We start from the raw sequence: 24,013 nt of genomic DNA, 5'->3' as shown, positions 1-24,013 counted from the left end.
ACGCATGCGTGGAATTCCTTATATGACAGCGTCGCGCACGTCGCCGCGTCATCGCCAGAGGATTTCGGCGCGGATTTCAATGCGATGGTGAGTACACTCCATCGCATTAAAATCTGCAGAAATCCTCGAGAGGATTTATCGGCGGAAACGGTCCGCTGGACCGTATTCGCGGATAAATTCTATCGTGTGTATGGGGCCTAACATGTAGAGAGCGTCCTGCCGCACAGATGTAGTTCCCAGGAGGGGGCGAGCACGTTACTGACCACCGCAGTAAAGTCTCCCTTAACAGTGGTCAGTAAAATCAGACAAACAGGAAGTGAACAGAACAGAGAAGAAATAGAGCAACTTCTGAGCAAAAACGAACAATGAGGAATGTCTGCAGGTAAAGGATGCTTATTATGGAAAAAAAAAATTCCTTTACAACCCCTTTAAATAAAGAATTTATAAAAAGAATACACTGATCAGAGCTCATGTGCTAATCAAATGCTGATTTCTTAGCAGGACCGTTTGGCAGAAGTTGATTTTCTGTTGAAGACTACTCACAGGTCAAAATTCGATTCATGTATGGCCAGCATAAAGTGATTCTTAACGAAATATATATACTTTTTGGGGAAAAAAACATATAATACTTACCTGAGCAGCCCAGATCCTCTTCTTTTTGAGTCCCCTGCCAGCAGGCTCACTCCCGAGCTGTGCTCTGTATGTCCATTCATACATAGATTGTGGCTAAGCACCGCCCCCACTCTCACCTTAATTGGTTCACTGGCTGTGTTGGCTTCGGCTGCTGTGTGAGCCATTGGGGAGAGAGAGACCCCATAGAATGGATTAAGGTAAAAACCTTTAGAACTACTTTAACTCCAGTTGACTAGCTAGCCTTAAAGTGGTTGTAAACCTCAGTCATGTAATCTGAACAAAGCAAAGTCTGAACAAAGTTTACTTATCTATCTCCAAGGCTCTAAGGCCGGCCATACACGGAGCAAATTTCTTTCCATTAACCCCAGGTTGCAGTAAACAAATTTGCTTGATTCCCCTATCCTGCGGGAATCCCTCCTGCTGAGCCATTGTCTTCTCCTGGCGGGCGAGTGGGTGGGGGAAGTCATCCCACTGGGAGAAGACTTAGCAGCTGCTAGCGATAATCACAAGAGAACCTGGCAGGCTGGTTGTATCCAAGTTGATCGATCATCTTGGTACATTCATCCTGCCCATTACCGGATATAATCTCGGCTGGTTCCTGTTGAACCGGCCGAGATTTAAATTGTGTATGGCCGCCCTAAATGTAATTTCTCTCTGGTGCTTCATTCCTCTGTTATCAGCATGATTTATTGCTGAGAAGTTTTCCCAACACATGAGATAAAATTTGTGACGGGAGAGGGAACTCCGCACACAGCTTGTCTATTCACAACACAGCTCTGCATGTTCCTTTTATTCCTGTGCCCTGTGTGGAAAGGGTGTGTCCTCTTCCTCCAATCAGCTCTCATACAGTGTATACGAGCCCCTCCTCTCTGCTCCTGACAGAAGGATTGTATCACAATTGTGCTCATTTGAAGGGCTATAGGGAAGAGATGGCTGCAGATAAACATGTAAAACATATGTTGGAGAATTTGTTTTATCCCTGTATATCATCTGAGGCTATTCACTTCACTGGGTATATGAGGGTTTACAACCACTTTAAGTTGCCCATACACTTATTGATAGTTTACGCTCAGCCTGCAGACTGAACGAAAAAATTCTAACCAATTTTTTAAACCATTTTATAGGGCACAGATGGACTGTGCCTACTGTATTTTGTGTCTGGTGTCAAAATCACACGAATGGCAACTGCATCTGATTGGATGTTGCCACTGTTCAGCCTTCAATTTATTATCTCGGGTCTTTTGATTTTTTTAATCAAGGTATACAGTGCCTTGAAAAAGTATTCATACCCCTTGAAATTTTCCATATTTTGTCATGTTACAACAAAAAATGTAAATGTATTTTATTGGGATTTTATGTGATAGACTAATACAAAGTGGCACATACTGTAATTGTGAAATGGAAGGAAATGATAAATTTTTTCAATTATTTTTACAAATAAATATCTAAAAGGTGTGGCGTGCAATTATATTCAGCCCCCTTTAGTCTGATATCCCTAACTAAAATCTACTGGATTTAATTGCCTTCAGAAGATACCTGATTAGTAAATAGAGTCCACCTGTGTGTAATTTAATCTCAGTATAAATACAGATGTTCTGTGAAGCCCTCAGAGGTCTGTTGGAGAACCAAGTGCTGTATTCACAAAGCACTTGCCTTCTAAGTTACGGCGGCGTAGTGTAAATGGGGCCGGCGTAAGCGCGCGTAATTCAAATGTGGATGAGGGGGCGTGTTTTATGTTAATTCTTGGTGACCCGACGTGATTGACATTTTTTACGAACGGCGCATGTGCCGTCCGTGTACATATCCCAGTGTGCATTGCTCCAAAGTACGCCGCAAGGACGTATTGGTTTCGACGTGAACGTAAATTACGTCCAACCCTATTCGCGAACGACTTACGCAAACAACGTAAAAAATTCAAAATTCGACGCGGGAACGACGTCCATACTTAACATTGCGTACGCCTCATAGAAGCAGGAGCAATGTTGCGCCGGAAAAGCCTTACGCAAACGACGTAAAAAAAATTCGCCGGGCGCACGTACGTTTGTGAATCGGCGTATCTAGGTCATTTGCATATTCTACGCTGAAATCTACGGAAGCGCCCCTAGCGGCCAGCGTAAAACTGCACACAATTATACGCCGGTGTATTCAAGTTACGTCGGCGGAGGAAGCCTATTTTTTAAACGTATGCGCCTTTGAGAATCGGCGTAAAGATACGACGGTGCAGATTTGAAATTACGGCGGCGTATCTGGAGATACGCCGCCGTATGTTGTTGCTGAATCTAGCCCATAAATGTCACTCTCTAGATGTGTAAAGCTGGTAGAGACATCCCCAAAAAGACTTACAGCTGTAATTGCAGTGAAAGGTTCTACAAAGTATTGACTCCGGGGGGCTGAATACAAATGCACGCCACACTTTTCACATATTTATTTCTAAAAAAAAATGAAAACCATTTATCATTTTCCTTCCACTTCACAATTATGTGGCACTTTGTGTTGGGCTATCACATAAAATCCCAATAAAATACATTTATGTTTTTGGTTGTAACATGACAAAATGTGGAAAATTTCAAAGGGTATGAATACTTTTTCAAGGCGCTGTAGATTAGGAATGCTGCCACCCTCGTCTACTAGCTGTTTGGTTCTCTATGTATAGGCTTGGAGTGGGCAAACCTTAATTACACAGTACGCTTTTCCACAAACAAAAATACACTAAGCTAGGCAGGGACAGTGCATGGATGTTATTGCCATTTAGCAAACTAGCTGTGTGGAAATGAAATTCTGGACAGGAATGTTACTGAAGTACAGTATCCAGGGGCATTCAGAATGACGTTGCTTATCATTTCTGTATTAAAAGTGATGCTGAATGCAGAAAGAGCTGAAAGGATAGAGAGGAAGACCCTGTAGATTGGTTATGAGAAAGAAAGTGTAAACAAACGTAAAAATATATTAGCTTTTCTTGTTTGTACAGTAAAACCTTAGTTTGGAACATAATTCGTTCCAGAAACATGCTTGTAATCCAAAGCACTTGTATATCAAAGCATTTTTTTTACAGGGTATAAAAGAGAAGAGAGGTACCTCCTAAGTGTAGCAATAAGTTGCTAAATGTTGTACCTTCATTAAATGTAACCATGGGCCAGATTCACAACCAGCGGGCGCAACTTAACTTTTCCGATTTAAGTTACACCGCCGCAAATTTTCTGCCTAAGTGCCCGATCCACAAAGCACTTACCTGGAAATTTGCAGCGGTGTAACTTAAATCCGTCCGGCGCAAGGTGGGCCCAATCGAATGGGGCGAGTCCCATTTAAATTAGGCGTTCTCCCACGCCGGATGTACTGCGCATGCTCCGTCGGGTAAATTACCCGACGTGCATTGCGCTAACTGACGTCGCACCAACGTCATTTGCTTAGACGTTAACATAAATGGTGCCCAGCGCCATTCACGGAAGTCTTACAAAAAACGACGTTGATGTTTAAATTTCGACGCGGGGATGGCCATACTTACCATGGCTTAAGAGAACTAGGGCTCAGCCCTAGTTTTACGTGGCGTAACTTGACGGAAACTACGTAGATTTAGATCGACGGGCCGTTCGGGACGTTCGGGGATCGCCGTAAGTCTTCATTTGCATATTCTACGCCGGCCGCAATGGCCTCGCCACCTAGCGGCCGGCCTAGAATTGCATCCTTAAGATCCGACAGTGTAATTCAATTACACCTGTCGGATCTTAGGGCTAGCTATGCGTAACTGATTCTATGAATCAGTCGCATAGTTAGAAACAGAGATACGACGGCGTATCAGTAGATACGCCGTCGTATCTCGTTTGTGAATCTGGCCCCATATTGCTACACTTAGAGGCTCCTCTTCTTTTTTATACTCAGTTGTTACATGATGCTACTCTTATATCAAGACATCGCTTGTATATCAAGGTAAAATGTATTAAAACATTTTGCTTGTCTTGCAAAACGCTCTCAAACCAAGTTACTCTCAAACCAAGGTTTTACTGTACTGCCGCCTCTCCCCTGTTTTTAGACACAAACTTGCATGTTTGTACAATGATGGCTTGTGAAGCCCATTTTGCCATGTCCTGCCACCTTGTGACATGAAGGCCAAATGCCCTGCACACACGAGCGGTTTTCCCGTCGGAAAAAAAACTGATGGTTTTTCGGATGGAATTCTGCTCAAGCCTGCCTTGTATACACATGGTCACACAAAAGTTCGGTAAACTTTTGACTGCCAAGAACGTGGTGACGTAAAAGACTAGGATGAGCCGAGAAAATTAAGTTCTATACTTCTGAGCAGGGATGGACTGGCCATTGGGACTACAGGGAGTTTCCCGGTGGGCCGATGGCTCAGTGGGCCGGCTTCAGTGACAGCGGACCGCCGCCCCCCTCCGCTCCTCTGTCTCTCCCTTTCTGCAGCGCTCACCTCCTCTCCCTCCCCGCAGTGCTCACCTGGGGGGAACAAAGAAGCAGGGGGAGGACCAGAGGAGCAGGGGGGACGACAGAGGAGCATGGGGGAGGGGACAGACAGCTGACTCAACAGCTATGGCCTGGGCGTTTCTCACTTCTGCCTAATTTTGTCCCATAAGGGGGGGCACCAAACTGATTCTTTGCCCCGGGTGAAATAATATCTATCTTCCCCACTGGTACTGCCTATAAGAGTACCAGTGCCAGCCGTTCTTTTCTAATAAAGTAGAACAGCTTGTGGCTAGTGAAGGGGGAGAGGGGGCTTGGGTGGCCGGGGGGGGGGGGGTGCGGTAGTTGTCTGGCCGCCATGGGAGAGACCTGTCATAGTGGGCCAGTCTGGATGAAGTCCAGGGCCAAATTTTTGTCCCAGGCCAGCCCTGCTTCTGAGCATGCGTAGATTTGTTTTTGAGCTTACGTCTGAATTTTGCGCGTTGGGATTTGTACACACGATCAGAAATTCCAATCAGTTTTTTTCCTGACGGGGAAAAAAAGAGAACCTGCTCTCTATCTTTTTCCATTAGTTTTCCTGTTGGAAAAAGTCTGATATCTTTATAATATCTTTTGCGCCTATTATGTCTGCTTTATTTTTATGATTTGTATGACCTTATATTCTTCTAGGAACGCCAACTCAGGGAAAATGAAAGTTTGAACCTTACAAAAAGAATCTCTGAGCTGGTATCAGGGAAAGAGAATGAGAGACAATTGGAGCTAAAACTATCACACTGGAGAAGGCTGGTGCATGATGAGAAGGAGAAAGTTGCTGCAGCACAGGAACAGGTAAAAAAAGGTTTCAAAATTTTCCTGAAGGTTGTGACAAATTATATTTTTTATGCGCATATAAAATGTAAAATATGGTTTCTTTTCTGCCATATCATGTGTTATTTTATTCCTCCAATAAAGAAATCCTGTCAGGTAAATTGTTTTTTTTAATAAAATATGAGGTTGCTTTGAGTAAGTCGATACCAATCGTAAAAACTCCTCTTCTTGGGTCCCTCTTCGGCTGTCCTGGCCCCTCCTGAATGAAAGCAAGCAGCTTGCTACGGGGGCACCTGAGCCCAACTGCTAGGCCCCGTCCCTATATATCCTCATTGGTTCATTGACTCTGATTGACAGCAGCAGGAGCCAATGGCGATGCTATCTCAGCCAATGAGGAGGAGAGTCCCGGGCAGCCGATTCTCTTGTGCATAACTGGCTCGGGTAAGTATTGGGGGGCTGCTGCACACAGAACGCATTAAGATAAGAAAAAAACGTCTTTCCCTGCCAAAGCAGCCAGGGCTTGACAGCACTGAACCCAGAAGTACCCATAGCTGAGCGCTTCTGGGTCCATATTCACCAAAGTAGATCAGCATGTTGAAGTGAGCAGGCGGCTGTAAAGCTGACAGCCGTGGGGAAAATGTAAACAAAATGACAGCTGCTTTAGATTCTGAAAGTTTGTGTACATGTCAGAACTGCTGCAATCATAATAATTATGTTGGCAACAGCAAAAAGACTAAAGACATAGGTGTGCACAGCCGAATGCATTAGGGTGTACACAACAAAGCTCAAACACACACTACGAATCACTCACGCTGTTAACTCAGAATGGGAAGGGGCCAGTAAATTACATATTTATCGGCCCCTTCCCTCACTCACCCTGAAACATCCCCACGGCAACAGCTGGCGGGAGAGGAGAGGCGGGAAGTTGAAAGTGCTGTGGGGGGAAGGGCTAGGGCAGTAGGGGGAATCTGTGCTACACAGGGTGGTTAGAGTGTCTCAGGGGGACATGCAAGGAAAATAAAAAATAGCATTTTTGCTTGTACATGATTGGATGATAGAAAACGGCAGAGATTCCCCTCCTTTCAGATCTTCCCCTCAGATCTAAAGCGACTGCACTTTCACTGGTGCCGCAAGCAGCACGTGAGGCCTCTTTTGCCGGCACTCGAATCCCCCCCTATGAGCAGCGCAGGGAAGTGTCATTGAGACACTAATGCATTCCAATTTTAGAATTCCCCACACCTGCACTGCGCCCCCACACATTGTAAAAGATGGAAAACATTGTTTGGTTCTCTAACTTTGCTGTAGCTGCGACCGTCAGCTTTTGTGATGGGGAAGCAATTGGGTGCAGTTCTGCTAGGGGGCGGTCCCTGTTTCCAGGAGGAGGAGGACTGTCATTGGCCACCGTTAAAGCCAATCACAGTCCTGCTAGCACCGCCCACCATCTGCAGGAAGATGACTCGCTTGGTTCCCACTGCCAATCTCAGAAAGAAGGGATTTCACTGTGATTGAGAGGACCCCAATCAGGGGACAGTTTGTGGAATTACCGTTGCTACTGATCCCCTGCACTCTGTGTCCCTTTAAGTGCATTGTAAATATATAGATTAAAGGGGTTGTAAATGCATCCTATGCATTAAGGTGAAAAAACACCTTGCCGTGTCCGGACCCCTAGCCCCCCCCCCCCCCCCCCGTTTTACTTACCTGAGCCCGAATACCCGTAGGCGTGTCCCTGCCGTCCTTCTCTCCACAGAGTCCTGTCTTTGATTGGATAGATTGATAGCAGCGCAGCCATTGGCTCCTGCTGCTGTCAATCAAATCCAATGATGTGGGCACCGGGGGGCGGGGCCGAGTCGTCATAGACGCCGAGTGTATGACTCAGAAATGTGGCCGCAAGGTAACCACTTTGGGAGAGAGCTTCCCAGAGGGGGTTATCTAATGCAGGGAGGAACCGCGAGAGCTGCAGTGGGACCCCAGAACAGGAGGATCAGGGCCACTCTGAGCTGCACAGTGGAGGTAAGTATAACATGTTTGTTATTTAAAAAAATAAATAAACCTTTAGTGTCACTTTAAATAAATACTTAGATTGTACAGGCAGATTGTACTGTGTATGGTGAGCTTTACCTCTTGATGACAACGTAATGTGTGGTAGCAAAGAGGGAGGGCTTTAACGCCAAGTGCTGCACATATGCGTCCTTTGGCAGCTGAGCCCTCTGAGCACTCTCTGTGTACTCCCAGCACCATGACACTCATACCTCCCAACTTTTTGAGATGGGAATGAGGGACACCTATCAGTAAAAGTATGCAGGCATAGGACACGCCCCTTAAAGGAGAAATGTCCAAAAAAACAAGATTGGTTAAACCCAGAAGCGCTTTTTTTTTACCACTACTATTCCTTTATATTGGCTTTTGGAATTTACAAATGCAGCAATTTAGAAATCAAATGAAAAGTTTAGTGCTGAAAAACACTTTTTGATAGATAAAAAGTGCATTTTATATACATCTATATTAGGGTTGTCCCGATACTGATACTAGTATCGGTATCGGGACCGATACCGAGTATTTGCGGGAGTACTTGTATATATGGGGGACATGGCTGCATATATGGGGGGGACATGGCTGCATATATGGGGGACATGGCTGCATATATGGGCGGACATGGCTGCATATAGTGGGGACATGGCTGCATATGTGGGGGACATGGCTGCATATGTGTGGGGACATGGCTGCATATGGGGGGACATGGCTGCATATATGGTGGGACATGGCTGCATATATGGGGGACATGGCTGCATATGTGTGGGGACATGGCTGCATATGGGGGGACATGACTGCATATGGGGGGGACATGGTTGCATATTGGGGGGACATGGCTGCATATGGGGGGGACATGGCTGCATATGTGTGGGGACATGACTGCATATGTGGGGGGACATGGCTGCATATGGGGGACATGGCTGCATATGGGGGGACATGGCTGCATATGGGGGGGACATGGCTGCATATGGGGGGACATGGCTGCATCTGTGGGGGGACATGGCTGCATCTGTGGGGGGACATGGCTGCATTTGTGGGGGGACATGGCTGCATTTGGGGACACATTTAAAAAAAAGTATCGGTATTCGGTATCGGCGAGTACTTGAAAAAAAGTATCGGTACTTGTACTCAGTCCTAAAAAAGTGGTATCGGGACAACCCTAATCTATATAGATCAGACCAAAATGAGGGACAAATGAGGAGGAAAGAGGGACATTGCTCCAAATCAGGGACACTGTTACAGACTGCTCCTGGTCTGTACTAATGATCAAGAATCAGCAGGACTCTCTCCCAATCATGTGACCACTGTGATAGGCAATCACAATGTTCACGTGATCGGCCGATTCTTCCCCCAGGCATACAGACCCTATTAAAGGGGTGCCAGGGCTTGACGGTAAGGGATTAAAGGAGTTCTATAGTCACAACATACACTTTTATTTTATAACAGCAGCATCCTCACACCAACCAATCAGAAATCATGTTCCATTGGCATGACCAATTTAATACAACTAAAACCTTTATGGTTGCCTTTGGTTACTGCATGGGTTTACATTATTCTTTTTAACAATGTATTTGTTTTCTAAACGGACTATTAACAGGTGCTGCAGCTAGAACAAGGCAGGAAGTCTGTGGAGATGGCTGGAAGTTCACTGCACAAGAAACTGACAGATTTACAGAGTAAACACCCCGGGCTTCAGCAGGAAAACTCCCTCTTGCGTGTAGAGAAGAACCATTTGGTGGAGCACATCTCCCAGTTACATAAACAGGTAATGTGCCCGCAGCACACTGAACTCTTCTTCCTGGCTGGGAAAAGGGAGGAAAATGGAGCTTAGTGTGTATGACCAGTCAGGACAAATGTGAGGTCAACAGGAACACTGGAATGTTGTTTATGTCACTCCCTGAGAATGGAAAACCGTGTGCATTTCACACATAGAAAAGTGCATTCTGGAATCCATCCAATTTATCTTAAGAATAAAAAGAATAGTTTGACGCCTGTGTACCTATAGGGGAAAACAAGTAGAAACTCACCGATGAGACGGCGGCTGCCTTGTGCTTCATTTTAGAGGGGGGTCTATTTTCTTTGTGGTTAATGAGTATCTCAAGTAATAGAAGGGGGAGGATTAGATTTTTGTGTTGAAGGGCTAGTAAAGCAGAACCGTAATATAAACTATGTGCCTCATATATATGCTCTAGCATTTGAGATATGTTATTTCTGACGCTCCGTGATGGGATAGTGTATTTAAAGTGGAACAGAAGGCATTAAAATAAAATAAAAAAATACATGCAGGTAGGCTATTTATTACAGAAGAGAAATGCAATGTTTCTTATGCAATAAATACACCTACCTGCCTGCTTACTGTCTTCTGTGGCATGAAAAATGAGCTGCGCATGCACAGGAGTTACGTCATTCCATACCAGCCAGTGAGGATGCCCCTCGTGTGCTTTGGACCACTATAGAGCAGAGGCGTGTGCCCAGGCACACCCTAATCACCCCATGCACATTAGTGTTATCGCTCTGTATAGCAGCAGGAAGATGGAAAAGATCTCCCTCTTACCGACTCTGCCATAAGGCCTCGTACAGACAAGGGGACAGTCCGATGAAAACGGTCCGCCGGACCGTTTTCAGCGGACATGTCCCCTCAGAGATTTCTGTCTGATGGTTGTACACACCATCAGACAGAAATCCCCGGGTACACGATACGCGGGGACGTGGCCGCGCTGTCGCCACGACGATGACGCAGCGACGTGCGCGGCCCTGGAAGTTCAAAGCTTCCACGCATGCGTCGAATCACTTCGACGCATGTGAGGGATGGCGGCCGATCGGACATGTACGGTGAGTCTGTACAGACGACCGAACATGTCCGACGGACAGGCTTCCAGCGGACATGTTTCTTGGCATGCTAAGAAACATTTGTCCGCTGCAAAACGGTCGGCTGGACAAATGTCCGCTGGAAACCTGTCCGGTCGGCCGTACACACGACTGAACATGTCTGCTGAAACTGGTCCGCGGACCAGTTTCAGCAGACATGTTCGGTCGTGTGTACAAGGCCTTAGACAAGTGTTTATGCTCTTCTCTTTCACTGTGCAAGCAGGGAGATCAATGTGTCGGGGTCATATATATGTAGACACATACACATTAGGGTGACCACGTGTCCCGAATTGCCCGGGACAGTTGCGCATTTTGCAGGTCTGTGCCGGACACCTTCATTTCAGGACAATGCAGTGTCCCGGAATGAAACTGACACAGCTACCCCCTGGGCCAATCTGATGCCCCCAAAAAAGGCTGTCACATCACCGCTTTACTCACTGACAGTACTTGCCCTGGCCGGGAATGCCTGCACAATCGCTGCCCCCCTGCTTGTGATTGGAGAAATCATAAATCCCGCCTCTTGTGTCCAATCACTGTGCTGTGATTAGTTACAGCACAAGCTGATTTTTGGGAAGGGGGGTGTCCCTGAATGGAAGTTTAGAAATGTGGTCACCCTAATACACATGCATGTGTGTTTGAGCTTAAAGGTGCACACCCTAATGCAATAGGCTGCGCACACCTATGCTAGAGAGGAGGTAAGTATAGAGATTTTAGTTCCGCTTTAGGGGCCTGTTTACACTTCCAGTAGCTTTTCTTTTTGATGTGACCTGTATTTTTGAGTTCTATTGTGTGCTTTTCATTACCTGCATTTCAGATCAGCAGTCACATTAGTAGGTCTAATGTAAATACACAGTCTTGTTGCTATAAAGTGTAGTTTAGTGTAATAGATCTTGCCATGGCAATGAAGAGAAAAAATATACGGCTTACATTTTTCCTTTAGGGTACATGTGCTATGATCTACGTAATGTACTACTAAAGACTCCAGTATCAAAGATTATTGAACTACTGTTTTCAGCTTTTCATGGTTTGTTCACAGTAACAAAAGCACAGTGACTTAATTTGGATCTTCATCCGCCCCCATGCCCCTTAGCAGGTGGTCTGTCATGCACATTTCAGATATTCACTCAGAGGATCCAATGTTGTCCCGCTGAAATCCTCTTGTCTTTTGCCACTGCTCGGTCCCACACACCACCATGTTGCTTGTGACATCAAATAGAGACCCTCTGGCTCTTCCAGGTTCATTCAGTGTCCTGTCGGTATGGGTCCCCCATCGGATAATGCCCGGGCTGGACTGCGCAGGCGCAAAGGGAGCCGCCGAAAATCTCCAAAGATGAACAGCTGTTCTGTACCTGTAGACGGCGCATGCGCAATCAACACGCCGCTCGTTCCCGATGCTCGGGGAGGGTTATTCATTGCATACAACAAGGGACGGAATACAAGGGGTGGATGCTTTTCTCAAAGGGGTGGATGTATTCTTGAGCAGTGCTCTTTTGGGGAATGGTTTTCTCAATAAATTACACGTCTTTGCAGGGCGTGTAATAGTGTACTTACAAAAGTGTGCAAATAAGAGGGTCCTTCAATGAATCTGCCCCGCAAAGACGTGTCATTTATTGGGAAAACCATTTCCCAAAAGAGCACTGCTCAAGAATACATCCGCCCCTTTGAGAAAAGCATCCTCCCCTTGTTGTATGCAATGAATAACCTGCCCGAGCATCGGGAACGAGCGGCGTGTTGGTTGCGCAACCGCGGTCTACAGGTACAGAACAGCTGTTCATCCTCTGAGATTTTCGATGGCTCTGTTTGCGCATGCGCTGCGCCTGCGCAGTCCAGCCCAGGCATTATCCGACGGGGGACCCATACCGACAGAACACCGGCGTGCCTACCGATAATGCGCTAGGCACATCCTCCATTCTGAATAAAGGGGTATCTCCTGGGATATGAGGTGCATATCCCAGGAGGCGCAGCGAGCACTGTGCATGTGATTCTTTTGAAATACTCCCGCACTCCTAAGACATGCTGGTAGGTTAACTGGTGTCTGTCTAATTTGACCCTAGTGTGTGTGTGTATGTACAGTATGTATGCATGGGGGATAGGCAATTAAAACAGTAGTAAACACCGCTTAAACACTTGTACCTACAGGTACGCCTATAATAAAGCTTGCCTGTAGGTACAAGAAATACAGCATCTCCTAAACATGCACCATTTAGGAGATATTCACTGTTTCTGCAACCAGTCACAGCACTACTCATGCTGTCCCTTCAGAGCTCTGTGCCGCTGCCGTGACTCCCATGCGCATGTACGGGAGTTACATCATTGTGGCTCGGCCATTTAAATGGCCGGAGCCTGCAAAGTCAGAAGGAAGACTGGGTGAAGATGGAAGCCCTGTCAGAGGTGACAGTGCACCACTGGATTGCTTTGTTTTAAGGTAAGGCTTTCATAATGTGCTAGTAAGCGATGTATACTAGCACAATATGCCCTTAACTTGAAGAGAGAAGTTTTTTTTTTCATTCAGCCAGAGACCTAGATGAAAATACCTAACAGACTCCATCCACAGATGAGGTGGATGGCGGAATTTTCCCCTCCACCAGGACACTCGCTGCTGTCAGAAATCACTGATCAGTGTATGAAGCTGCTAATTGTGCAACGTTTTCCAACATGTTTCTTCCACGTCTAAAAAAAAAAAAAAAAAAAAAAGAATTAAAGCCACATCCCTATATATACCAATAAAAAGAAAATAGAGAAACAAAAAATCTAACATGGGACTTTGGAGGCACACCATGTTACATTAAAATACTATTTCTATATTAATAAACAACATGCATAAAATAGTTTCCATTGCATTGTACTCAGTCTTATAAAGTGTCAAAGTGCAAACATTAAAATCAGCTTTTTAATCGAACAATACAGTTGTATTATGTAATACTGGTACTTTGGCCTGACATGGACAATTTATAGATGGGCAACTCCTATCCTCATATTGATTAGTGGTTCCAAATTAACAACTACTGCAGTAGGGAACAGACACAAAATATACACTCCGCATCTTTCCAAATACCGTATTTATCGGCGTATACCGCACACTATTTTGCCCTGAGAATCAGGGCAAAATCGTGGGTGCGCGATATACGCCGATACCCGCTTTCCCCCCCCCCCGAGCATATACCGAGCGCAGTACACTCGTGTATAGTCGGGCAGTCTCGGCTACACTCGCGCTCACGTCCTGTACGTCCAGGACGTCAGCGCGAGAGTAGCCGAGCATTGCAGACTATACGCAAGTGTACTGTGCTCGGTATATGCCGGCGCAGTATTCAAACTCTACGCGGGAAATCGGGAAACGAGCGGGGAGGACGCCGCAGAAGGACGCCGGACCCGACGAAGAGGACACCCGAAGCCGCAGACGGACGCCGGACCCGACGATGGACGCCGTGCAAGACACCAAACTGTAAGTACAAAAATCTTTTTTTCACAGGAATTTCTGGGCAAATTTAGGGGTGCGTGCTATACGCGGGAGCGCGTTATACCCCAATAAATACGGTAACTGTTCTGTTTTATTATGACTCAATTGAAGGTTTTTATACACATGAGATTACATAGGTATCACATTAATATTACAATTGTACTTTTGTGGTAACAAGGGGCGTAACATAGACAGACTAATTCTAATCAGGACTCGAAAGAATGCAAACATGTAATGAAAACATTATTAGTGTTGTGTACAAAATATAATACAATTATATACAGAACTTCCTTTACAGGCCCAAAACGTTTCATGGGAAATATCCACATCTTCAGGAGCCAGCAATGTACATGACCAGTGTAGTCAAGATATCCCCAACTTTCTCTCACCCATTTTTAACCCTAGAACTTCCCATACCACCTTCACATTCCCCACCAAATGATAAGACCACACAAGTTTTGGGGTATAAATCGCCATAGCAGCCTTTTTATTAACCATATCTTAAATAATTTCCAAATACCATTTGTAACAACGTTTAAACCACAGCTTGTTGGTCTTTGACGGCCCCCCGGAACTTTTCCATTTTCCACCAATACACTATGGGACCTTTTATACCATACCAGGCCTCCAGCCATATCACCAGCTCGGAGAAAACCCCTTTTCCCGCAGTGCAACCATAACCGTATTCCAGCAGACAGCGTTCCACTGGAATACCCCAGAGAGACCCATACCACGGATGAGCCCCCCACCACTTCCATCACATATGTTATCTGCCACCATCAAAGACCAAGGACACCGCCGTTACCCAGCTGCTATGACGACCCGAATCCATTGGACCTGAAATAAAAGAAAACAAACGAACAACACACAATACAAACAAACAAACAGGGAGGGTGGGTGGGAAAGCAGCCTCCTTCTGTCTCATCCCCACTGATCTGTTCACTAAAGTCCCAGCCTCCCCCTTTTATATAGCTCCTCCCCTTCTCCAAACTTCTAATTCTGTAACTTCCCATTCCAAATATCCTCAACTTTTAACCCCTTGTTGGCTCACTTTCCACCTTGTCATGCCCGGCCCTCCACTACTTGTTTCTTTGTTCTTCTCCGTTCCGGGCCTCACTGTACTATTCGCAGAATCATCTAGAAAAAAACATAATATTAAACATGAAATCATACATCTCAGTATATCTGTATAAGGGTGTCACTCTGGGGGAGGGAAGGGTGGGGGGAGGAGTCATGGAAGGCGACCAATGGTGGGGCCAAACCGCAACAAGATACTAGACCACTAGTGACCACTATCCTGACCTACAATATATTTATTAGGAATACAAATGAACACATTTAGTTAGAGGCAATGACTTGGGGGTAGGTATTCTTTTCCACTTATGTCGAGCAGGGACAGCTACACACCGATCGAAATTCGTCCAGGTCCTGCTGAACTGGCTGAATTTCAATCAGCGGATTGGCAGCTTTGGATTGTAAGCTCCTTAACCTCTTCCCTACCGAGTCATAGTAATATGACGTCGGCAGGGACCTTTCGTCCTTCAGACTGGACGTCATATGACGTCCTTGCTTTCCCGGCCGCGTGCCCGGCGGCCGCGATGTCCGCTGGGCACCCGCGATTGCCCGCAATCACGGCAGGACCATGGATCTGTGTGTGTTCCCGCTGGTGAGGAGACAGATGTGTGTTCCCAGTACAGAGGAACACACATCGATCTCCTCCCCTTGTGAGTCCCCCTCCCCCTACAGTTAGAACACACTTTAGGGAACATATTTAACCCCTTCAGCGCCCCCTAGTGTTAACCCCTTCCCTGCCAGTCACATTTACACAGTAATCAGTGCAGTTTTATAGCACTAATCGCTGTGTAAATGTGAATGGTCCCAAAAATGTGTCAAAAGTGTCCAATATGTCCGCCGCAAAGTCACGGTCACAATAAAAATCGCAGATCGCCGCCATTACTAGTATAAAAATAAATAAAAATGCTATAATTCTATTCCCTATTTTGTAGACGCTAGAACTTTTGCGCAAACCGATCAAATACGCTTATTGTGATTTTTTATTTTTTTTTGTATATTTGTATAATATGTAGAAGAATACGTATCGGTCTAAACTGAGGAAAAAAAAGTAAAAAAAAAAAAAAAAAATTATGATATTTATTAACCACTTCCTTACTGGGCACTTAAACCCCCTTCCTGCCCAGAGGACTTTTTGCGATTCGGCACTGCGTCGCTTTAACTGACAATTGTGCGACGTGGCTCCCAAACAAAATTGACGTCCTTTTTTTCCCACAAATAGAGCTTTCTTTCGGTGGTATTTGATCACCTCTGCGGTTTTTATTTTTTGCGCTATAAACAAAAATAGAGCGACAATTTTGAAAAAAAATATATATTTTTTACTTGTTGCTGTAATAAATAGCTCATTTTTTTTTTTTTTTTTTTTTTTATCCTCAGTCTAGGCTGATACGTATTCTACATATTTTTTGTAAAAAAAAAATAAGGGACAGAATTATTATTATTTTTTTACTAGTAATAGCGGCGATCTGCGATTTTTATTGCGACTGCGACATTATGGCGGACACATCCGACACTTTTGACACATTTTTGGCACCATTCACATTTATACTGCGATCAGTGCTATAAATATGCACTAATTACTGTATAAATGTGACTGGCAGGGAAGGGGTTAACACTAGGGGGTGAGGAAGGGGTTAAATGTATTCCCTATATAGTGTTCTAACTGTGGGGGGAGGGGGGTGACTGGGGGAAGTGACCGATCTGTGTCTCTATGTACAAGAGACACAGATCGGTCTCCTCTCTCCCTGACAGGACCGCTGTCTGTGAGAGCCGGCAATGAGAAATGATCTCATATGTAAACATATGAGATCATCTCTCATTGGCCGCACAGCAAACGGCCACTCCGATTGGCCGTTCACGGCGATCTGTGATTGGCTGTGTCCAAGGGACACGGCCAGCACAGAAGTTCCCCGCTGCGCGCTCAGGAGCGCACGTAGGGAACGCGGAAAGGGGCGGACGTGAAAACACGGCGCCCCAGAGAAGTAGAACCACCCTGCGGCCGTATATAGTCGTACGGCCGTTGGGAAGTGGTTAAATCAAAAAGTAAAAGATATTGTGTTTTCTTCAAAATTGTCGCTCTTCTTTTGTTTATAGCGCAAAAAATAAAAACCGCAGAGGTGATCAAATACCACCAAAAGAAAGCTCTAATTGTGGGAAAAAAGGGCGTCAATTTTGTTTGGGAGCCACGTCGCACGACTGCGCAATTGTCATTCAAAGTGCGACAGCGCTGAAAACTAAAAATTGGTCTGGGCAGTAAGGGGGTGAAAATGCCCTGTATTGAAGTGGATAAGAGCAGGGACTGATGTGAATGTATAGTACGTAGGCACTGCATAAATTGTTGGCTCTTTATAAATGCCTGAAACATTAAGGAAATAAATATTTCCTTAAGATTGCATTATGTTCTCTTAATAGCTCATGATCTCAGAGTAGATTTAATGATCTTTGTGTCTGTTGTTCTTCTGGATGATACAGATACTGGCTTTGTAGAGTAAAAGTTAAATTCAGGTTACAGATGTCGTTGCAGTGCCTGGGGGTCCAGCCAAACAGAGCACAAAAAGCGTGTGGTCTGTAAACCTGAATTTCTTGTTTCCCCTCAATCCTATTCATGGCAGCTGCAGTACAATGAAAAGGGGGGTTGGCTGCCACCCGACTATAGGCCTCTCTCTGTCTTCTGGGGGGGTTGGCTACCACTAGGCCTTAGGGCTCCGTCTGTCTTTCATGTTCTTGTTTGGTTTTTCTTTTCTCCACTATTTTAATGCACTATATTGCAATAACTATAGTGAGTAAAATTTCTGGGAAGAGTATCGTTTTTTTTTTTATTTTTTTTTTGTTTTTTTTAGACTACTGTTCGCCCAGCAGATTATATAGTACACCTTCAGGGTAAATTAAGGATTCTAAGCATCTGCTTTGTCCCAGATATGACTGCTAGCAGAAAGCATTGCAGCATTTTTATTGCTGTTATTCTCACTGCTTTATTAGGGGACACTATTTAATCTCACGTTTAAGGAACCAGCATTATAGCACTTACTTTTCTTTTTTAAAGCAACAACCGTAATATAGTATTAGATCAGAATTCGCATCCACTGAACGGTGCTTTGGGTAAGTCCCCCAGAGAGGCTACTCAGGTCAGTTTCTTAAAGCAGCTTGAAGAGAAGCCTCCCTGGGAGAAACATGCTGGCTGCCATTGCTGACTTCTCATTCTGCAAATGTTGGTCGCTTGGCAATCACGCTGGTTTCCAGTTAATTATTTTGAAGGTATTGAAGCCAGGGGGTCAGCATGACAGGTAGGCAACAAGTATTTTTGTTTTTTTGGAATGAAGATCAACAATCATAGCCTTCATTAATGTAAATAAATGATTCTGCATACCAGCTACAAAGCAGATTTTTAGCTGCTAGCAAAAGTGATCAGTGATCTCTCCTAAAATGTTTAAGTATATGTGTTCTAAAAAAAAAAAAAAAATGAATACCATGTGCAAAATAAAATAAAATTATCAAATATGAATGAATTATTAAAGCGGAGTTCCGGCCACAATTTCACTTTTTAAATATAAATACCCCTGTAATACACAAGCTTAATGTATTCTAGTAAAGTTAGTCTGTAAACTAAGGTCCGTTTTGTTAGGTTGTTACAGCATTTAGACACTTTATAAAATAGAAATTGACTGGGGCCATCTTAAGTGTGGGCATCATGAAGCCAGACTGTATGACTTCCTGGATTTCAGCCTTGCACATGCTCAGTGCTGCACAAGCAGTGTCAGATCAGGTTTCAGCACCTGTGCTGTCCAAGTCACATGATTCTTTGAGACTGGGGAGTGCACAGACTCCTGGAAAGTTACACCCACTACATTCCCAGGAGTCTGTGCGGTGAAGCTTAAGCACCTAGGTGCAGGAAGTGGGAAGATTAACTATTCTGCCTAGAAACAACACTTTGAAGGCATCTAAAAAAAAAAAAAATTTTCGTAAAGGACTAATGACATTTTTTTAAAACTACTGATGTAATGTTATATTTATGGGTGGAACTCCACTTTAACAAACACTCAAAATAAGGATTTATCAAGTGCATAATAAGACATAAAGCTCTAAGAGTAACAGCGCTAACAGTGAAGTTTTAAAGCGATTGAAATGGTAAACCTTTTTTTTTTTAAAGGCCTCCTCTTCCCAGGTCCCCCACAGGTGCTCCTGTCCCTTCCTCTCTGTCTGTGGCCCCATGGGAAGCCCCTTCCCATGGGGCACTGGTGCGTGCTCACTTCCTAGCCCTGCTGCTGCTCGGCCCCGCCCCCTCGTCACTTGCTTTGATTGACAGCAATGGGGGCCAATTGCTCCCTATGCCCCAGCAAAGCCAGTGAGACATGGAAGTTAGGGGAGGGAAGAGCTGCAGACATGCACAGCGTTGGATCAAATGAGGGCTCAGGGGTAAATAGGGGAGGTGAGTGGGGTTGCTGATGCCTAAACATTTTTTTTTTTTACCTTAATGCAAGGAATGCATTAAGGTAAAAAATGTGTAGGCTTTAGAACCACTTTAACTTCCTCCCACCCACGCTATAGCCAACAAAAACGGCTACAGCGCGGGCCTTGATTGGCAGGAGGGCGTCTATAGACGTCCTTCCGAGCATGTGCTTTCTGCACGGCCCTGCGGGCCATGCGCGGCGCGCTGTGATGAGACTCAGCTGATCACAGATCAGAGTAAGGGGCCGATACCAGCTCCTTCCACGTGATTAGCTGTCAGCCAATGACATCTGATCACATGATGTAAACAGAAGATCGGTGATCTGTATTTTTCTTTCTCTCACGCTGTTAGCGTGAGGGGGAAAAAAAGATGATCACTGGCTTCTGTCAGAGGGACATCGGTCCTTCACACGGAGAGTCGCGACTGCCCTTATCTATGCCCACAAGTGCCACCTATCAGTACTCACCAGTGCCACCTATCAGTACCCACCAGTGCCACCTATCAATGCCCATCAATGCCTCATCATCAGTGCTACCGATCAGTGCTGCCTATCAGTGTCACCTACCAGTGCCCATCGGTGGCACCTATCAGTGCTCCTTTTTAATGCCACCCATCAGTGCCCATCAGTGCTGCCTCATTAGTGCCTATCAGTGCAGCCTCATCAGCGCGCATCAATGAAAGAGAAAAATTACCTGTTTTCAAAAATGTATAACAAACTATGAGTCTTTGTGTCATATTATGCTCTCGATATTTTCTTATTTGTAGTCTAAGTTATTAATCTAGTCACATTTGATGATTTCATTTTATTTTGCATATAGTATTACTTAGAATCATAGCCTCCATGTTTTAGTTAGTGAAAGTTTACTCTAAAATGGAAACTGTAATTTCTCCCATTAAGAGCAAAGTGACTAGTTCTCCTAATAAACCCCCCCCCCCCCCAACTCTACTAACACTCACCTTTGTTGCACCCCCCCCCCCCCCTCCCCTGCTCCATTTTCATGTACTATACCATCACCCCTTTCATTAAGTAGTAGTGAACACTGCCACAGAGCTTACAGGGGGATTAGACTCCGGGTTCTGACAGATGAAAAGCATGACTGGGGACAAGGGGGAAGGTACGTTTTAGTGGATGGCCTGTCAAGAGAACATGTCACATTTTTCTGAATGGGCACAGTGACAGATTCCATTTGAAGTCGCCTTCTCAAACATATCGTGAGTTTGCATGTAAACTATATTACCAAAAGTATTGGGACACCTGCCTTTACACGCACATGAACTTTAACGACATCTCAGTCTTAGCCTGTAGGGTTCAATATTGAGTTGGCCCATCCTTTGTAGCTATAACAGCTTCAAATCTTCTGGGAAGGCTGTCCACAAGTTTTGGGAGTGTGTCTATGGGAATGTTTGACCATTCTCCCAGAAGCGCATTTGTGAGGTCAGGCACTGATTTTGGACGAGAATGCCTGGTTCACTGTCTGCGCTATAGTTCATCCCAAAGGTGTTCTATGGGGTTGAGGTCAGGACTCCTCCACCCCAAACTCGCTCATGCAAGTCATTATGAACCTTGCTTTGTGCACTGGTGCGCAGTCATGTTAAAACAGGAAGGGGTCATCCCCAAACTGTTCCCTTAAAGTTGGGTGTATGAAATTGTCCAAAATGTCTTGGAATGCTGACGCCTTAAGAGTTCCCTTCACTGGAACTAAGGGGCCAAACCCAACCCCCATCACCTTTGGCAGGGGTCAAGTCCTGAGGAAAAAAGTGTGGGAACTCCCACCCAAGATCCACTCCCCCACCAAAAAAAAAAAAAAATTATACGCTCATATGCATAATTACTAAACCACATGTTTTTTTTTCGATCCACTGTACCTTAGTAATCCTTTATGTTACTGGCTGCTTCCTGTATATGGATTCATCGGGTAGTGTGCGGGTATTCCGTCACTTCCTCAATGCCGCAATGTCTCCTGGGAGCTTTTGTCATTGTTCCCAGGAGACATTGCGGAGGTCTGCCGCAAGTTATCGCGGGATTTAGAAAGAAGTTCTTTCTAAATCCCGCGATAACTTCGCCTGCCCCTGACAGTGACTCGAGCCGGGCATCGCCGCTTAGTGAAGGATTGGCTCGGGCGGCTTGGCTGCTCTAGTCCTGCAAAGTGAACTGCGTTCCTGCTGTGAAAAAAGTGCAGGAACTCCGTTCCCACGCGTTCCCACAGGACTTGAGCCCTGACGTTTGGGATGAATTAGAGTGGAGACTGCGAGCCAGGCCTTTTCGTCCACATAAGTTCCTCGCAAATGTGCTTCTGGAAGAATGGTCAAACATTCCCATAGACACACTCCTAAACCTTGTGGACAGCCTTCCCAGAAGAGGTGAAGCTGTTATAGCTGCAAAGGATGGACCAACTCAATATTGAACCCTACGGACTAAGACCGGGATGCCATTAAAGTTCATGTGCATGTAAAGGCAGGCGTCCCAATAGTTTTTACATTATTATGTGTGGTGCTTCATGTATCGAACACATTCAAGCAGTAAGCCAGGTTGGAATTCTTTAATCTCCTATGCTTCTGATAATGCAGAGATAATTAGAAATGCCCTAGGGCTACCTAAAATACACTAATGGGGGGGAGGTCAAGAAGCAGAGTAGTAAGTGAACATTAGATTATGTGTGGGTCCTTCTGCTTGGCTCTGAATGATGACATCCCTTTGTGCGTGACAAATTTAATCAGCAGAGAAGACCATCATTTTCCAGCTAACATCCCAGCAGCCTGTGCTGACCGGGGTGATCACGTTGTCTTCACAAATGGTCAGATTGCTGTATAGTTGTATCAGAATTGTATGGGTTGTGTCACTATTTGTAAAGCACCGGCGTATCTTCTTTCTGTATTCAGAAAGCAAGATACGCCGAAATTAGGCTAAGATCCGACTGGCGTAAGTCTCTTACGCCGTCGTATCTTAGGGTGCATATTTACGCTGGCCGCTAGGTGGCGCTTCCGTCGTTTTCGGTGTAGAATATGCAAATTACCTAGATACGCCGATTCACAAACGTACGTGCGCCCGGCGGAATTTTTTTACGTAGTTTGCGTAAGGATTTTCCGGCGTAACGTTGCTCCTGCTTCTATGAGGCGTACTCAATGTTAAGTATGGACGTCGTTCCCGCGTCGAATTTTGAATTTTTTACATCATTTGCGTAAGTCGTTCGCGAATAGGGCTGGACATAATTTACGTTCACGTCGAAACCAATACGTCCTTGCGGCGTACTTTGGAGCAATGCACACTGGGATATGTACACGGACGGCACATGCGCCGTTCGTAAAAAACATCAATCACGTCGGGTCACCAGCCATTTACATAAAACACGCCCCCTCATACTCATTTGAATTAGGCGCGCTTACGCCGGCCCCATTTACGATACGCCGCCGTAACTTAGGAGGCAAGTGCTTTGTGAATACAGCAATTGCCTCTCTGATTTACGGCGGCGTAGCGTAAATACGATACGCTACGCCGCCGTAACAATGCGCCCGGCTACCTGAATCTAGCCCAATGTGTTTATAAAGGATTTAGGGGGGGCAAGAATATCTCATCTGGGATCCTATGCTTTATCTGTCTCCCTCTGACTTTCTCCACCATATTTTAATTCTAAGAAAACTCAAAGCATTTTTCATAATTGTTGATTTTTTTTTTTTCACTAGTGTTGTGTATAGTACAATACAAACATTTGTTTTCTTTTTTCTTCTTTAGAACATGGAAAATTGATTACGTGAAAATATATAAATGCAATCTTTTGGAAAGCAGTTCTTTTTTTCTTTTTCCAATGTATGTTCTGATTATATTGGAAAATATCGCAAATAAGTGTTCGGCACAATTGAAAGAAAATTACTCCAATAATTATTTCAATTTAATGTAAAATAGTGATGTGAAGCCATTGCATATGTGACTTTCTTTTATGTTTCTATCACTAGTTTGTTAACCACTTGAGGCCCGCGCTATAGCCGAATGACGGCTTCAGCGCGGACCTGAAAAACCAACAGGACGTCAATTGACGTCCGCCCCTTTCCTCGTTCCCCGCGCGCGCTCCCGAGCGCGCAGCGGGGAAACTCTATGCTGCCCGTGTCCCTTGGACACAGCCAATCACAGATCCCCGTGAACGGCCAATCGGAGTGGCCGTTTGGTAGGCGATCTGTGCGGCCAATGAGAGATGATCTCATATGTAAACATATGAGATCATTTCTCATTGCCGGCTCTCACAATGACAACATCCTGTCAGGGAGAGAGGAGACGGATCTGTGTCTCTTGT

The 24,013-nt window shown here is 45.1% G+C and overlaps 1 protein-coding gene across 1 annotated transcript in view; it reads left to right on the top strand.

The window, feature by feature from the left end:
• The window catches only part of LOC120941194 (myosin-9-like), a 137,120-nt gene that overhangs the window by 103,497 nt on the left and 9,610 nt on the right, over positions 1–24,013 (top strand). The window contains exons 9-10 of the mRNA XM_040354492.1: positions 5,716–5,874; positions 9,482–9,649. Of these exons, the coding sequence (XP_040210426.1) occupies positions 5,716–5,874; positions 9,482–9,649 (327 nt within the window). The remainder of the gene's footprint in view (positions 1–5,715; positions 5,875–9,481; positions 9,650–24,013) is intronic.

The sequence above is a fragment of the Rana temporaria genome, chromosome 5 (genome assembly GCF_905171775.1).
Source record: "Rana temporaria chromosome 5, aRanTem1.1, whole genome shotgun sequence".
NCBI classification, from domain to species: Eukaryota; Metazoa; Chordata; class Amphibia; order Anura; family Ranidae; genus Rana; species Rana temporaria.
The sequence above is the reverse complement of the archived record's forward strand: the minus strand, read 5'-3'. Positions and strand labels throughout refer to the sequence as shown.